Below are 17,393 nucleotides of genomic sequence, written 5' to 3'. Positions count from 1 at the left end.
GTCCATAGTGGGGCGCAGATTCTTTTTTATCATTGGAACTTTGTACCTGTATCGCTGTATTACCATGTACGTTACTACTCTCCCTGTGCCTGGAATGCATTTCCAGTGTGCTCCAAAGGTAAGCACCTCTGAATTGCTGTGCAGAGAAAACAGTTCTTAGACACTTCGTAGTATGCATTCTTCTAGATACTTTCATTGTGTGCACTTAAGCTGGCATATTTTCTGTAGATTTGGGGGCAGAAATTAAAATGTGGTCATAAGAATGACTATCTTTACAGATAAAGATTGACGTGCTGCTAACCAAAAATTACCATTGGGTGTCTAACTCTGCTTTTTTCTACTTCCTTTATTTATTCGTTCATGCATTCATTTTATGAGTATCGGACTTCCTCCATACCAGGCAGTGTGGAAACTAAAACAAAGTCCCTCTTCTGGTTCTTACGTTGTACTGAGTAATGACAAATGATAAATCGTAGTGTGTCCCATGATGATAAGCCATGTGGTCATCACATGAAGAACAGAGTTGAGTGAGGGTGAAAGGGAGTAGGAGGGCAGGAACTGTTTTATCTGGAGGCTTCTTTAATAAGCAACCATTTGGGCAGGAACCAAGCAGGGGAGTGAGCCACATGGATGGGATGAAAGCTCAAGGCCAAGAAAGTGGCTGAGTCACAGTGGGTTCCAGGCAGAACAGAGAGGCCAGTGTGGCTGTGTGGTGTTTTAAAGGCTTGAGGAGCACAGATCCCATGCAGTTGTGCCCCACGGTAGGAACTCAACCCTTGCTGGAGGCAGTAGTAGAAGTGATAAGTCATAAGTTTAGAACAAGTTTTAAAGGTAGGACCGACAGGATGTGCTAGTAAGTTGGATATAGGTTTGTGAAGGATGACCCCAACATTCTTTGCAATTGGCTAGAGTGGCCTGTTGCTGAGAGGATGAGAATGTCCACCGCTGCTGTCTTAAGCAGGAATTAATAGTTTCTGTAGGTAGAATCAGTGCTTGAGAGAGCTGTTAATTGTCTTAAGCCCCCAGTACGCCGTGGTTTAGAAAATGAGAACTTACAGAATGTGTGCTTTCTGGACAAGAGGATGAAGTCCCACTGAACTGCTGAACACTAAGCAGATGTCTACAGCGAAGGAAAAACGCTTGCTCAGAAGAAGCCAACAGGCGCCCTCGCCAAATATAGGTGTGGTTTGGAGAAGCTATAATTTTCCAAAGCCATCAAAGCAGAAAGTGTCTGTAATTAAAACAGTGTACACGTTGAATTTAAACATTGGCTGATTCTAAGTGAAACTAATTTAAGGCATGGGAGGAGTTCAGAAGCATAATAAACACGACTAATGGGCTGTTGCCCTGTGTTAAATGGAGAAGTGGCCGCAGAAAGGAAGGCAAGCCCAGCCTAGCAACGGATGAGGGTTGCAGGGATGAATTGCTGTGATTACAGAAAAGAAAGTAAATTAAAGATTATCAGCTGTGGAAGAGTTGCTGTTTTCGGAAGCCACATCAGTGTGGCCCTGGACAACCAAGCTCCCCCGATGCGTAATGGAAACCGGGCGCCCCTCAGTGATCATGCTCCGTGTGCCATCGTCAGGGCCACTTCCTGCAGGCCATGGCACCTGAAGCGTGGTTCAGGAAAACAAATACAGACCACTTGGTTGGACTTAGAGGTGACGAGTCCACAGAACTTCAGGAACAAAACTGTGTTCTAAATTTGGGTCATCTGCTGGCTTTGAGCACTGCTTAGATTTCTGTGGTTACAAAGCCATTACGTAATCTACCTGTGTCCTGTGTGGCTCACTTTGTAGAGTGCCCTTCATGACTAAGGGCAATGACAGCTTTGCACACTGAAACCACTTGCAGAGGTGTCAGATCTAGTGATTGAGGCCTACTGCCACTTGTTCTCAGATACATTGCCCGTAAGAGCCATATCACAGTGGCATCTGCCCTCTCCCTAATCTATCCTGTGTGCGCCCCTACCCCCTTCTTTTTCTTTAACTTAAGAGGCAGAGAGAGAGCAAGCAAGCTCCCATTGTTCATTTTTCAAATGCCTGCAGTGGCCAGGACTGGACCAGACCAAAAGCCAGGAGCTGGGAACAGCATCCGGGTCTCTGTTGAGTGTCACGGACCCAATTACTTGAGCAATCACCTGCTGCTTCTTGTGGTGCACATTAGTGGAAAGCTGGAATTGGAAGCAGAGCTGGGACTGGAACCCAGGTACTCTAGAAAGGGACATGAGCATCTTAACTCCTAGGCAAAATCACCCTTACTCACCATGACTTACAACTTCAAGTCTTTTGCCTAGGAACTTGCTTCCACCATCAACTCAAGCTTTGATTTGCACTCAAAAAAAATTGTATTCGTTAAATAAAGTGTGTCCGGGTTCCAGTCCCGGTCAGGGCGCTGGATTCTGTCCCGGATGCCCCTCTTCCAGACCAGGTCTCTGCTGTGGCCTGGGAGGGCAGTGGAGGATGGCCCAAGTACTTGGGCCCTGCACCCCATGGGAGACCAGGAGGAAGTACCTGGCTCCTGCCTTTGGATCAGCGCGGTGCGCCGGCCGCGGCAGCCATTGGAGGGTGAACCAACGGCAAAGGAAGACCTTTCTCTCTGTCTCTCTCTCACTGTCTACTTTGCCTATAAAAAAAAAAAAAAAAAGTAAAAATAAATAAAGCGTGTCTAGGTAAATTTTGCCCCAGTTGTGATGTGATGACATGAAATGATTTAGCTTTTCAAACCTACTTTGCCACATACAAGATTGTTTGCCTGGAATAGCAGTATGCCTCTTTCTGAGAAAGCTTTCGGGGGCTGGCTATCTTCCTCCTGAGCCATAGATGTCCTCCGAACTTCTTCATTTCTGGAACTTTGTAGATGGAAAGGTTTCCCTCATGTGGTAGCCATGTTGGACTCTCCCCTGCGTAATTTGTTTTGGGGGGAAGTGGTGCATGAAGTCCCAGCTGCAGGAAGCCTTAAGAACACTTGAGCCAATGCTGTCACTCTGGCTGTGTGCACTGATGCCTCTTCCCTTAGGTTGGTACATCTTTAGTTGTATATCAGGAACAGGATAGATGGTGTCTCAACATGAGAAAATCAGAACAAGAGTCTTAGATTTGTGACCCAGTGGACAGAAGATCTCTGTATCTCCCTTTCCCCTCTCTCTGTCGTTCTGCCTTTCAAATGAACAAATCTGGAAGAAAAAGAAAAAAAGTTAGCAGTGATAGAATTGAGGGATTAAGAGCTAAGATGGAAAGAGCTAGAAGAGGGAGTTCTTCCTTTGTTCTCTAAAAGTACAGTTGAGTCCAAAACATTGAAATCTCCATACCGTAGACCCCTTTGTGCCTTTGTACTCCAGGAACCCCAGTAGATGACTGAGTGCCAGTGATACTAAACCCTGAAGGTGCTGTCTCTTCCCATGTATTATCATGTGATAAAGTTTAATTCATAAACTAGTCACAGGAAGAGATTAACAACAGTAATAATATAGAACCATTGCAACAATAAAATGTAGTGAAAGTTATGGAAAATTAGGAATTATTATTCCTGGAATTTTGCATTTAATATTTTTAGGCCACGGTTGGCCAGGGATAACTAAAACCATGGGAAGCAAAACTGTGGATAAGGGGAGGCCTGTTGCCCACCATCAGTGCTGAGAGGAAGAGGGGAAAGGAGAAGATGCATGGCTTATTTCAGCTCCTGGGACTCCCTCTAACCCCAAAGAAAGGAATTGATAGCTTCCAAGTCTTTTTGCCCCTAGAAAATTAAAGAGTTGACATGGGTGAGTAGATAAAAAATGATGGTTGTGAAATAAAGAACGTGTTCTTTTAAACTGGGAACACAGTGGTTAGGCATACTGCATAGATGGTTTTGTTTGTTCTCAGCATGACAAGGAATGCCTGAGGATAGTGGCTGTGATAAGGCTTGTGGCCTGACTCCATGCTCAAGATCAAGGGCACATCACGTTATGCAGTTGGCCGTATGCCTTTTCTGAGATGTACCTGGAGTGAGTCATGTGACCTTTTGCCATACGGGCCTCCTATCTTCCTTGCACATCATCTGTACTGCCTTCTCAATTCAGTCTTTTCCAAGCGGATCACCTGTTAACGTGGCACATCTAACTTAAGGACTGTTTACTCTCAGTGATTTACCCTACATTCTTGTGGTTTTTCTACCTAGGCTTGCCACTGCAAAAATTTTTGTTTTGTTTTGTTTTCTTTCTTGTTTCTTTTTAGTAGATTTATTTATTTTGAAAGGCAGAGTGATAGAGAGTCAAGGAGAAATACACAGACACACAAACAGAGAGAGAGAGAGAGAGAGAGAAAGATCTTCTCTCCAGTGGTTCACTCCCCAAATGGCTGCAATGGCTAGGACTGAGTTAGGCGAAAGCCAGGAGCCCAAGCACTTGTGCCACCTCCTGTGTGCCCTCCCAGGTATGTGAGCAAGGAGCTGGACTGGAAGCAGAACAGCTAAGACTCAAACTTGTTTTCCAGTATGGAATGTCATAGTCTAACTCCCTCTACCTCTAGCCCTGCCAGTGGCAAACATTTGAAGGAGGTTAAGTTTCATTTCTCACCCTACCACTCTCTTACTTTGTGCCCTTTTCTATACAGTACCTTATTCTCAACTGGTGTGCTTGCCTTTTTTTGCAAGGGTCTCTTGAATACCCTAAGGCTCTCATGAGTCAAAAGACTTTGAAAATCAGGACAGTTTTAGGTGCCCCAAGATGAATGTTTTAGGCAAGGAATTCCTTATTGTACTGGTTAGCATGGTTTTCCACCTGCTCCATGGCTGACTAAATCTCTCTATTCCTGGACTCTTTTCCAGCTACCTGCACACACCTGATTCGCCTTTACCACTATGCATCGGTGACTATCTTCACCACCAGTCTAACCACTGTGAAGGCTGGACTAACCAGGCAACAGGGGCCAGTTGCCCAGAACCACTGTGGTTGAATATTAAAGCAGCATGTCTCACACCTGTCCTCCCAGGTCTCAAATGAGGAGTCAGTTATGGTCTTTCTGTATTTCTCTTCTATGTGCAAGATTATATAATCTTCCTGAGCATCCTCCTTTTATTAACTTATTTATTTGAAAGGCAAAGAGAAATCTTCCATTGTCTGGTTCATTCCCTGAATGCCTGCAACAACCAGGGCTGGGCCAGGCCAGAGCCAGGAGCCAGGAGCTTAATCTGTTTCTCTCCCACATAGGTGGCAGGAACTTAACTGCTTGAGCCATGGCCTGCTGCCTCTCAGAGTGTGCATTAGCAGGAAGCTGGAACTGAAAGCAGAGCCAGGATTGGAAGCCAGGCTCTTCGGTGTGGGATGTGGGCATCCCAGTGTAGCACCATAACTGCTGCAGCTTATTCTTTAGCTTTCTAAGTCTGAGCCGAAACCCTGCATCTAGCACTTCCACATCTCTGTGTTCCCACTTTCCATGCCTACCACTTTGACTAACTCCTCCTTATACAATTACATTTTAGCAGGCATAAAGTTTTGAACACTGCCTGGGTCCATCCTGTTTCCCATGTTCTCAGAGTGGCTTCTAGAGCCTTCTTCAAGGGAGAATCCTCCTTCCCACCCTGCCCCTCTGTAGTGCACAGGTTAGTTTTTCGGTGGATGTTTTTCCTGATGAAAGCTACTCAATTTTAAAGCCGTCAGGACCTCTCAGATCCAACATTTTCAAGCCTGTTTCAGTTATTTGATGAGTTGCAGCTCCTTTTTGTATCTGTAAACGTCTCAGTTAGACATTAATACAGCTGAATGTACACATGAGGCTTCCTACTTTATTCCAGATACCATACACCATAGATTGGTACTGTGGTGTGCAGCTGAATAAAATATTAACAGTCCAAAACCCTCACTTTCCTCTGCAGAAAGGAAGGAAAGTAGCTTTATCTGCATTTTAGCACGTAGCTGTGATGAAGTCATTGGTTATTAATATTTTTAAAAGCTTTGCCCAAGGACACAACACCACCAAAATGTATTATTAGGAACATATTGAATAATTTAAAACATATCAATAAAACTTGCCAATACATTGAGTAAAACACAGTTTGAGGAGCTTTCCCTTGGATTCTTAGGTTAAAGGGGGAGGAATCATAACCTAGGACCCCTATAAATGCCACACAATTGGATGCAACACCCAAGTATGACTGCAGCATGATTTTATCAGTTGCATAAATTTTCTTCCCAACCTTGTGTCATTCAGCTCAATGGAGACTCTCAGGCAAAAATACAGCGGATTCTTCGGTTGATTTCCGGTGGTGGATTGTCCATTACTGGATCACATATCTTGTGTGGAGACTTCCTCTTCAGCGGCCACACAGTCGTGCTGACACTGACTTATTTGTTCATCAAGGAATGTAAGTAGTGGCTCATTCTTCTGAACTGACTGTTGTAGTGGGAGGGATCCCTAGTCCCGGAAAATGATTGAAGCTCCTTTTCTATTGGGATTGATGCTTATGAAAGAGACAGGGTTGTGTGTTTCATTTTATCTAGTCATGTGATTTGAACACTGAAAGCTTAAAACTTAGCTGTGGCTTATCTCTAGCATTTACCATGCCTCCAACACATCACCCTGTTTGGTTAGTATGTCCCATGGTATGAGAGCTGTCTTAGTATCTAAACTGAGAAGAGCAAAGTGTTATTAGGGAAACAATTGTTCTCTTCTAAAGCCAGTGTAAATGCCTTTGGTTTACTTGTATGATGCTTTCCCTTCCACCATTCCAAATAGTTCAGTTAATGTTTTCCCATTTTGAGAAACTTTTCCTCATTCTATTTTATTCTGATTTTGCAATTTTCCACCCATATTCTAAACTTTTTGATAGGCATCTTTGTGGAATATTTTGACAATAGTGATCCTTAGAAGAAGCATGGAGACAAAAAATTAAAATCTCTTTCTGAATAAACACACTCAGTTCCCATTATTTACAAAACCCTTGGTAATCGAGCAGCTTTTATGGGCCAAAACAAAGTCTTGTTCATCACAGAGTTGTATTTGGATTTAGCTGCAATGCACATCCCATTTCTATAGATTTCTGAGGGTTTATGTTTTGAGACCAAAATCCAGCAATACTTCTTCCTTCATGTCTGCCAAAGCTGGTCAGTGTGTGCTTTCATCTTTAGCTCCAAGATGCCCTGTGCCAGTGTTGTTCAGAGTTATCTCAGTTCTCTTCCTCTAGCACACTGGAAGGAGGTTTTCCCCGGAGATTAGCAGGAGGCGGTTCCTCTCCGTCCCCTTTCTCTTCCTTGCCCTCTTGGTCCTTCCTTAATCCAGATAAGGGTAGCCTGGTCTAAAGGTAGTGTAGATATCAAAATTTGGTCTTCCAGTGGTGCCAGAGTTAGTTCTTGCCCCCCAGATGGCTTGAGGCTTGGGGTTTAAGTTCTGCTTTGAGGGCAGCATAAGGAAGAGTTGAGTTCCGATGCCAAGTCTACCCACAAGCTTCAATAGGAAGAGTAGCATGGTAGGTATAGGGCTTTCATCATACTTGAGTTAAAGGCTGGGGGCCCTCTATCCTACTCCCCTTATTCCTGGTACTCTCACTGTCTCCACCAACATCAGGAGCTGGTCTGTCCCCTACTCTGAATCACTGCCTGTCCTAGTTAGTGGCACTGAGGAGGTGTGTGTTGTCTATAGTTCCAGTTCTTAACTTTTGCCCAGAACAATTCCATCTGTACATAAGATCGAGCATTTTCTAATCCAGAGGAGCATTCAAGTTGTAGGACCATCCCTCCATGAGGATCATTAAAAAAATTTATGGAAGGGAATGAGGGTGGGGGTGGGAAAGACCTCCAGATCAGAATGAAGGCACTATGGGTTGAAAAGTATAAAGCAGTGAAGAGAGACATATCCCCAACCCTGAAACTGAGGATCAATTTTTGCAAATAACTGAAGACCAAGTGACATTTTACAATAATAACTGTAATATTCTGAGTCCTTGCTGCTTGTTCCCTCTTTCCCTCCCACCCTGATTTTTCAGATAAGGAAATTTAAGCGTAGATAAGTTAGTTGGCTGTGGTCCTTGGGGTTATGCTCTTCATATCTTGGTTTTGAGAGTTTTTGCAAATCCAAGTTGTGTGATCTAACACAACTGCCAAAGAACAGTCTCCTTATTTATAATCAAGGTTTGCTGCTGCCTTTTATTCTTCCTTTCATCTCAGAGCACCAGCAGGGCACCTTGTGATGAAGTTCATACTTCCCTGCAGGGCACACAGTCTGTAGAGACATTCTCCCCCTTGGGTTAGGATTTTGGCTTGAGGCCTTTAAAAATAGTGTTAGGTTTACATGTAGCATGGGAAGTATTGCATTCTGCCTTTTACAGGTTTTTTTTTTTCTCCCACTTGGTGAAACATAAAATGGCAAATCTGTAATAATACAAACTGAACTTGATAGTCCTGTACACGAACCATGAATTCCATGTTTATGCCTGCTTCCTACACAATTAGGGGAAACAGTCACCTTCTAAATCGCACCATGTGGTCAGCAGCAGTGGCAGTGCTTTCCTTGGAAAGTCTGCTTCTAGAATTAGATGCATCACTTCTGTATTCTTTGCTTGCCTGCCTTTGATCAGTTTGTGTTCTTTCATTGTTTGCCCGGTGGTTGTGGGTAGATTTAAATGTAGTTGTGAGAATATATGAAAACAGGAGCCCAGGGCCATTTGGTGGGTTAGCAAGAGAGGGTTTTTCATGTTTATACCAATACTATCATTGGGGCCTGCAGAAATCAGTCTGGTTGTTAGAACCTAATGTCTGGCTAGTTGAGGATTTAAAAACAACAACAACCACCTTGGAACTACACCAAGTGCATTGTCTCCATTACTAGATGCCAACTGGGGCTAGGATCCCACCGGGACAGTGCAGTTCATTATTGTGTGTGTCTTTTGGCTTGATATTAATCCTATGGGCACAATAAGAGCACACAGCAGATCACCACTTTGTCATTTCTCTTGCAGAAGACCTGACATTCAACCTTTTGGTCAGCCAAGGCTCTCAGTTAATGAGCAGTGGGCTCGATGTCGCGGCACAATAGGAAATACCATTTCTTATGGGAGAACACCGACTTTCAGTTCCGTGGCTAGGAAGTAAAATGACTTCCCAGGCCACTGCCTTACTCCTCACCTACTCTTCACTTTGCTTCCTGTGAATAAACAACACAAACTACAGACAGCTCTCGCATCCATGCGTTCTGCATTCGGCCAACAGTGCCTAGTGTCCAGGGTAGTTAACCCTACTCTGCGAAGTTTGTACAGCCTTTTTTCTTGTCATTATCCCCTAAATAATACAGTTTAGCAGCTGTTCACACAGCATGTATTCTTTATTAGCTGCTGTAAGTCATTGAGAGCGGATTACAAGTGTCCTGGAGGTTGTACCTTGGCACCATTTTACATAATGAGTTTGAGCACCTGCAGCTTTTGGCATCCACTGGGGACCTTGGAACCAGTCCCCTGTGGATACTGAGGAACAGTTGTCACTCTGGTTTGCCCGGACATTTGCAACTTTGCAGGTAAATTCCAAATGAGCCATAAGGAGAGAAGCAAGGTTGGTGTGAGACATTAGGGAGAGGCGGTGTCTATGGTGCCAGAGGACTCATATGCAATGGAAGCCTTCAGGTGTCTAAATGTTGGTTCCATTTTTAGTGTTCTGGGCCTAAAAGGACAATGCTGGTGGCTAGATCTGGCCCCCAAGCCGTGGCAGTAAGGTCTCTCCTAGCATTAAATTCCAAGGTTCTGAGTTCTCTGCCAGAACTCTGTGGCAGCATGAAGCACTTGAGAAGCAGTGAAGAACATTTCCAAAACTAGGGAGTCATACTCTTGCATACAAATAAAGGTCTATCATCTTACTTGCCACTGGGGACCAATAGAGCAACTACTTTTTCCCCAAAAAATAGTTTGCATTTAAATGATACCCGTCTGATATTTTATCTACAGTTCTAAAAGTGGGTCCTTTTATACTGAGCCAGCCTTCTGCAATTAATATAAATATCACTATAAATTTACCACAATAAAATGTGAAATAAATTTCATCTTAGGAGATTATTAACTTTTACTGTTAGCCAATAAAACTTTAAAATAAATAAAAGTAGAACAAACAGATGACTAAGTAATCAGAGGTGAACTCTGATTCACAAGATACCGGTCATGAACACTCACGTGAGAGGGCTATGGGATGTGTGGGCCACAGGGCTAATTGATCCATGCACTGAACTTCTTCATGACCTCCCAGGAAGGCTAGAAGTCTCTAAGTGAGTGAGCGAAAATCCCAAGCTTTACTTTTTAGGGAGCACTTTGTAGTTCCTCTTGGCAAGAGCCATAGAAAATTGCTGGGAATCCAAAGATTGCCAGGCATGATGCTGTCTCTCCCCTTACCTCCCACACACACACCTGGAGAATCCAAAGTCAACTTCAGACCTGGAATGACTCCTGCTTTCTTATTTTTCCTCCGTTTTCAAAGACAACTAGTTTTGCCTTTGACCTCTACTGGGTTTCTTTCCAATAAGGTGCCTCATGAGAGCCACTATAGATAGCCAGTACCAGCCTATGTTGTACGAAGCGATTCTGCCCTCTTCCTTCCTGAATAGCTTATTCGCAGTAGGCGAGTCCCAGCTTCTCTAGTACCACCAACCTCCCGACATGTGACTCAGAGCTGCCAGCCGCAGCCTCTCTCCTCGCTTCCAACCTGAACACATCCTGAGCGGTTCATAGAGACTCATTCGGGGACTATCAGGTTTCTCCTTTGCTGCCTTAGCCATCCCAGATGAGCCTACTTAAGGGCAGTGGGACAGACTGCTAGTGGGTCACCTCCGGGAATCTCATTAACTCTGTCGTTTTTCTGCTGTCCAGATTCGCCTCGTCACTTCTGGTGGTATCATTTACTCTGCTGGCTGCTGAGTGCTGCCGGGATCATCTGCATTCTTGTAGCACACGAACACTATACTGTCGATGTGATCATTGCTTATTATATCACAACTCGGCTGTTTTGGTGGTACCATTCAATGGCCAATGAAAAGGTGAGAGCAGGAAGATCTGTGGGTGATTTCATTTCTTTCAATGCAGAGGACTTGGGTTTTTGTTTTTGTTTTTGTTTTTTCTTACAGTGGGGTTTTAGATAGCATAATGAGAGTTACTGCTGTTGCCCCCCAAATGTATGACTTAAACTTGTAGCCATCACTGCATCTTAAAATAAGTGTCATGTAAGGAGAAAGATTCTGTAAAATTACGGCACATGGTATTTTACAGATTTATACAGAAATAGAAGGAAGATGAATGGGCTTCAAAAAGTTTATGGAAAATGGAGTTAGATGGTGAGCTTATTTTGGTGGAAAGATTTTGGGGAAATCATGCCTCGTTTTTTCATAACACATTTTCCGCCAACTTTTTGAAGACTTCCCTGCAGCCTTGAATATGTGCAGCATTGAAATCTGGGGACCTTCTCTGCAGAGGCGTTGTGGTACAACTCAGTGCGACACACTGCTTGCCCTCAGAGAACTGAAATGTGAGGAAAAGAGCTTACGAGTCCCTGCCTGTGGTCCATCTTTTGGAGACAGCAGTGCTCTCTGGCTTCCCTTCCCGCCCTTTGTATTTGGTTCTGCGGCTTCCTGTACCCAAAGACCTTTGCTTCCTTCTCCCATTCATTAAAGAGCAAGCTCCCACGCTACCCTTGCTGGGAAACCTTCCCTCACTCCCGCTGTCTTCCTCTGGTGCTGAGGTACCTCCCCTTCTCCGTTCTGCTAACCTTGGTAGGTGTCCTTGATGCAGCATACCGTGTACCTGGCTTACTCATCTGACTGACTTGCTTATAGTCTGTTGCATATAATGTTTGGAAAACTCATGAGTGATTGGAATACATCACTCCCAAAAGAATCTACAAGGAACTCCTGGAACCCACTGCTAAATACCTTTCCTTTAGATTGCTTTCTCTTTTTAGCTCCATTTCCTCTTCTCTAGTCTCTTATTTTTATCTTCCTTCCTACACTTCCATCTAGATGCCTCCTGGCACTACTGATCCAAACTTTTCATCTTCCTGAATGCTCAACCTTCTGAGTCCTCCCTGTACTCGCTCATCTTCCTGGGTCCTTAATTTATTTCTCCTAAAACCGCCTTCCCATCCAGGCCTGAGTCTCTCTTCTCACCAGAGTCACAGGCAGAGGAAACGGGCTGAGCCCAGAGGGAAGAGCACCGAGTGTGTGGAGGGGACCAGGGTCACGGCAGACAGGGAAGGAGGCGTGGGAACAGCTGCCCCACGAGCCCAGTCCTGCACTCCCCGCTAAGTTACAGCAAATGAGAACTTTTCAGGAAATGAGGATGTGAGTTGTGGAAGAGCTGTCTCAGTGTACCTTTCTTTTCCCCCCATTTACAGAACTTGAAGGTCTCTTCGCAGACCAATTTCTTGTCTCGAGCCTGGTGGTTCCCCATCTTCTATTTTTTTGAGAAAAACGTCCAAGGCTCCATTCCTTGCTGCTTCTCCTGGCCACTCTCTTGGCCTCCTGGCTGCTTCAAATCATCGTGCAAAAAGTATTCACGGGTTCAGAAGATTGGGGAAGATAATGAAAAGTCTACTTGAGGAGGAAGGCAAAGGCGTCGGCCCTTCTTACCCAAAGAGGGAACGCTATAACCAAAGGTATAGTTTTGATTTTTTTATTCCAGGAGAACTGACTGGGAAATGAAGAAGTGGACCAAATTCTGTGTAAATGACTAGCAAGATGAACGAAGTATTACCCTTTGACTGTTTTTTTCTATTCATCCTAAGAACGATGCATTCTCCTGCAGCTCTTCATTTGTTGGCGACAAGCCCTCAAACTGGGATTTTACTAGTGAGCTTGTTAAAGAGGTGCCAAAAACATATTTCTCCTTTCCTTATTCTTTCTCCACTACATCCTCTACTGCAGAATTTTATCAGGATTTTTTTTCCTCCCAAGGTCAGAAGAATTTGTTAATGTTTTAAATAAAATATCTGGATATATACAGCCAGTGTATAAACAGAATTAACCTAATGTTGAGTGGTTTTTGACATCAGGCTTAGTGATAAGTTGGCATTTGGTCAACTTCGGGTTTTGTTTCTACGCTGTCAAGTGGGAAAGATTGGGGTCAGGTCCAGGAATGCGCACCTGCTGCCACCACCCAATGCACTAGGTATCACTTTTATGTTTTTGAACCAGTAATTTTATTTAAAAAGAAAAAAAGTGTGTGAGGGCTGTTGTAATCCAAGTAAATACAAAAGCATTTGACATGCCCAACAGATTTTACACATGTGTAAATATTTCACTTTAAAACCTCTGACAGATACACAGGAAGCATGGGGCTATTTCTGCTAATGAGTAGTCCTTGTGTACACACTGAGGTGCTGTCTGCTTGGTCAGTTTGCAGCTGGTACCCCATTGCTGTCGACTGCTCCAGCACATGCTGAACACACACCCCTGTGAGCTGCTGTTCCCACCACTTGAGGGACAAGCCCGTGTTCCCTCTCCAAGTCAGGCCCTGCTGTCAGATCTGATTTTAAGTCCTCTCATTGGAACCCAGACACACATTTGGTCACACTTCATTGAAAATGATTTCTTGCTAGTTACGTTGTGCTTTACGGAAAACCAAGACGGAACGGAGCCTGAAAGCTTACTGGATCCTTGCCTTTCCGCAAGAGACTCAGCTTCTCCTAGTCGGGTCCCAAGGACATACATCACAACGGAGCACTTTTACCCTGTGAAAATTAAAACATGGTGCTGCACTACAATACACTGTTGGGATCAGTGCATTCGACAGTTGTACTGCCCAGTGGAGGGGGATGATTGTTTCTAAATTTCTTTGAGGTGATGCAAAGAAGATGGATTTTTCCTAATGTGGTCGGAAGGGGAGCAATTACATTGATATCGAAGGTGAAACTTTCCCTTCACTTAGCATGAAATTCCAAATTTATCACTATAAACTAGTCAGCTTCGATTACATAAAATTGACCTTGAAATTGCTTGAGAAAAGCACAATGCAAATTTGCTAAAGAGTCCTCATCTTTGGTGCTAAAATTCTGTGCATGTTTCCAGAATGGCTCTCTATCTGTGTACTGGAAGAATCACTAATGGAAAGACAGTGGAGTTCAAGGGCAGGAAGAAAGACTATAATCTGGTTGTCTTAAAAAGAATCGAAACCCTAAACATCTTGGGCAGGCTTTGAAATACAAAGATTTTTCTGCTATTTCTTATCAAATAAAGCAGTACAAACATCTAATTTACCTGATGTTTTTAGACAAAATTCTATGCAATTTTTGCTTATGTTCATTTATTAAATTTTGACACTTGGGGTAGAACAAGGTGTCCTCAAAAACACTGGTTTTCAATTCCTGTTGTCTGATTATGAGGAAAATCATCTGATACTGAATCTTGTTTTTTTTTTTTTTCTCCAAACGTGGTATTGTTCTTGAGCCTCTAATTCAAATCAAACAATCTGATATGCCTTAGAGCCTTATTTAGATGTGTCTTGGAATAAACCACTTTTCTTAAATTGAATAAGGAAAAGTGTTTAAGCTTTAAAAAACATTGTGTATTGATTGCTGAACATCTTGAAACAGTAAGCCTTGCATTTTAGGCAACTCATCCTGTTTTTAAAAAACAATACCATCACCTTCTAAAGAATTTTACAAACACTGGTGATCCCAGTTGTGTAGACACTACACGTCCCTGTCTTCTTCCAAGTGTCACAGAGCTCTGGTGAAATGCTGAGTTGAGCATGTGGCTTGAAGACACCAACGTTTCAAGGTGGGAAAAATAAGAGATATAGTGAAACTCATTTGTAGCTAGGAAAGTAACTTGACATTTAACCCAAAATGTCAGTTTGGCTTACAAAACATAAATAATTATGATCTTGCCTTTGAAACAGTCCATCCTTGGAGCCCCTTTGCCAATTAAGATACAGATCTGTCCAATGGCATTGATTTTTGCAGGCCTGTGCTCCTGTTTGAAGCTTTACCTGTAATTTTGTCCTGTGAAATACGCAAACCGTAAAATGATTCCACCTTTTTTCCTGAATTCTTTCAAATAGAAATGAAGTTCTCTGGTTCTCAGTTTTGAGCTCCTCTTCTAGTTCTGAAAATAAAGCTTTCATTCCCAGTTTGACCTGAATTAATTGTGAATTCGTTTTCTAATTTACTGCTGTCTTGGGAAACAAGTTTTGCTGTGGAAGGAAGGCTGTTTTGATAGGGAGCTTAGAGTCTCCAGTCTTATAGTGCATTAAGGGTTCTTGGTTATATTACCAGTGCCCCCTTGTGGCGATATATTATATTACTTGGAACACAACTGGCACTTTTCTCAAAGTTGTATTTTCAATTTTTTTAAGGCATTTGTTTTTCATTTTCACCAATAATCTGAAAGAACCATATGAAAGGAATTATTTTAAAGCTCCTTCAGGCATTTCCCAAGGGCAAATGTGATCAGATTATTGGGAGTTCCAAATCTAATCTTGTATGCATTATATCAAAGAGAATTTACAAATTACCTCTCACTATCACAATCATTACTGTCTCCTTTTATAACCACCTCCACTTGTTTACTTTGAACACCAAGTTTTATGTTCTTTTTATTTACATGCTAGGACTCGTGCATTTTTTTTTTAATTAAAGTTCACATCTTGTTCTTTGAATATTTCAGACATTTCTTTTCTGACTCATATTTTGTTGTTTTTGTTTTGTACTGTAAAACTGAATACAAATTTAAGCCGGTCTTAACCCACTCACCTCTGTAATGTAACAAAGTGTGAGAAGGAATTTCTTAATAAATGTGTTTACATGTTTAAATCATGCATCTTGTAAGTTATATGCTATGTGTTGAAGATTTTTTTCTATTTGTATGTATAAAGATTCCTGGTATTTTTGTTGTTAATGTCATTACGTTGAAATATTTAACTCCTTTGAGTCAGTTGCTAAAAATATATTTTCTAGTAAGAAGAGCTCTTGACTTGTGTTACCCAAACACTGAAAGTCATGTCGAAGGTACCCAAAGATAAGTTTTTATACAGACAGATCACCTTATAAGTCTGATTTATTTTATTACTCATTATTCTAACTATGCTGTGTTCTAAGCGAATCTTGAATGAGAAGAGTGCTTTATTGTGGAATTATTTCTTCAAAAGAAAAAAAAGACTATAAAATAAGCTAATCTAGTTGCCAAGTTGGAATTCATTATTTAATTTACCTCCTATGCAATGACTGATGCTGCAAAATGTATGGTTCTGTTACAGTATATTCACAAAAGAGATATGACTACAAGATTGGAAAGAGGTAGCCAGTTGTATTCTTTTGGAGATTTACTGTACTGTTAAATGTGTTAAGTGCCTTGTTGTAAAGTAAAATTTTAAGTCTAGAATTCATTATTTTCCTGACATATATTTTTCATTATGATATCTACTGTATGCTATTGGAATAGTTTTATTAAATGCTTACATTTTAATCAATATATAAATTCAGAGGCTCTTTTCTCCTACCCACCAGTACCTTAATCATCACTCTGTTATATGGGATTTAAATTCAGGTTTTTTTTTTTTTTAAAGAGGAAATTATTCTCTTTGTTTAGAAATATGTTTTCCACGCTTGTGCTTTTGTGTTTGTAAAAAAATTTTTTCAGGAAGTATTTAGGAGTGTAACTATAGATTATACTTCTAAAATGCCATTTTACATTTACATTTTAAGTGCCTAATTGTTAGTTTAAACTAATTTATGTTTTTATTCTAAAAAGGATATGTGTACTTGGTTTCTAATTTCTTTGGTTTTGCTTTTAAAAAAATGCAAGAGTTTAAACTTTGTATCTACCCAATAAACTACAGTGTCATCAACAGTCTTTTCAAAATTCCTATTACTGCTTCTTTGCATTTAAAGACAGTATGTTGTTTTATAAAAGCTTCCTAAAATTACCTTAGTTTTTGAGTACTTCCTAAACCACAGAGGGTTACTTTCTTCAAGCACTATTTTTAAAATCAGATGATAGCCCTCGCCTGATGGAACTGTACATGCACCAGAGTGTGAGAGTTCCCTTCCCGTTAGATGTGAAGTGAAAATAATTTACAAAAGGCTCTTCACAGGAAAAGAAACTAGAACCTCTGTGACTCTGCTTCTCACTGTTCACCACGGGGCAAAAATCATTCATTCTGCACAGAAAGCAGGTCCTTTCTCTCACTCAGTGCTGAAAGAAAGCTCTCCTCCTGTTGGCCAGGGGGCCCTGGGGGAAGGTCCTCAGTTGGACGTGGCTTTGTCAATCTTTGTAGCAGGGAGGCCTCTGTGCTCCCCTGATGAAAGATGAGAGCATGTCCCCCTCCCCTCCCTCAAGGATGAAGGTAGTGATCAGTGATCGCAATTCCATAGTCTGAGGGGAGCAGGGTAAGATTATATGGTTCAAGGAGGGAGTTGTTGGCTGTAGGCCAGGTTTTGTTGATCCAGAAAT

General features: G+C 42.1%; 1 protein-coding gene across 6 annotated transcripts in view; it reads left to right on the top strand.

Annotated features, from left to right (window-relative positions):
* Positions 1-16,790, top strand: part of SGMS2 (sphingomyelin synthase 2) — a 106,268-nt gene extending 89,478 nt beyond the window's left edge. For all 6 annotated transcript variants that reach the window (XM_089302971.1, XM_017347372.4, XM_089302968.1 and 3 more), the window contains 4 exons: positions 1-118; positions 6,192-6,345; positions 10,822-10,988; positions 12,338-16,790. In XM_089302971.1, the coding sequence (XP_089159097.1) occupies positions 65-118; positions 6,192-6,345; positions 10,822-10,988; positions 12,338-12,541 (579 nt within the window). In that variant the 5' untranslated portion in view covers positions 1-64 and the 3' untranslated portion in view covers positions 12,542-16,790. The remainder of the gene's footprint in view (positions 119-6,191; positions 6,346-10,821; positions 10,989-12,337) is intronic.
* The last annotated feature ends 603 nt before the right edge of the window (positions 16,791-17,393 follow it).

The sequence above is a fragment of the Oryctolagus cuniculus genome, chromosome 8 (genome assembly GCF_051225735.1).
Source record: "Oryctolagus cuniculus isolate XC-2025 breed Fujian yellow rabbit chromosome 8, ASM5122573v1, whole genome shotgun sequence".
Classification (NCBI taxonomy): Eukaryota; Metazoa; Chordata; class Mammalia; order Lagomorpha; family Leporidae; genus Oryctolagus; species Oryctolagus cuniculus.
This window is presented reverse-complemented; position numbering and strand designations above follow the sequence as displayed.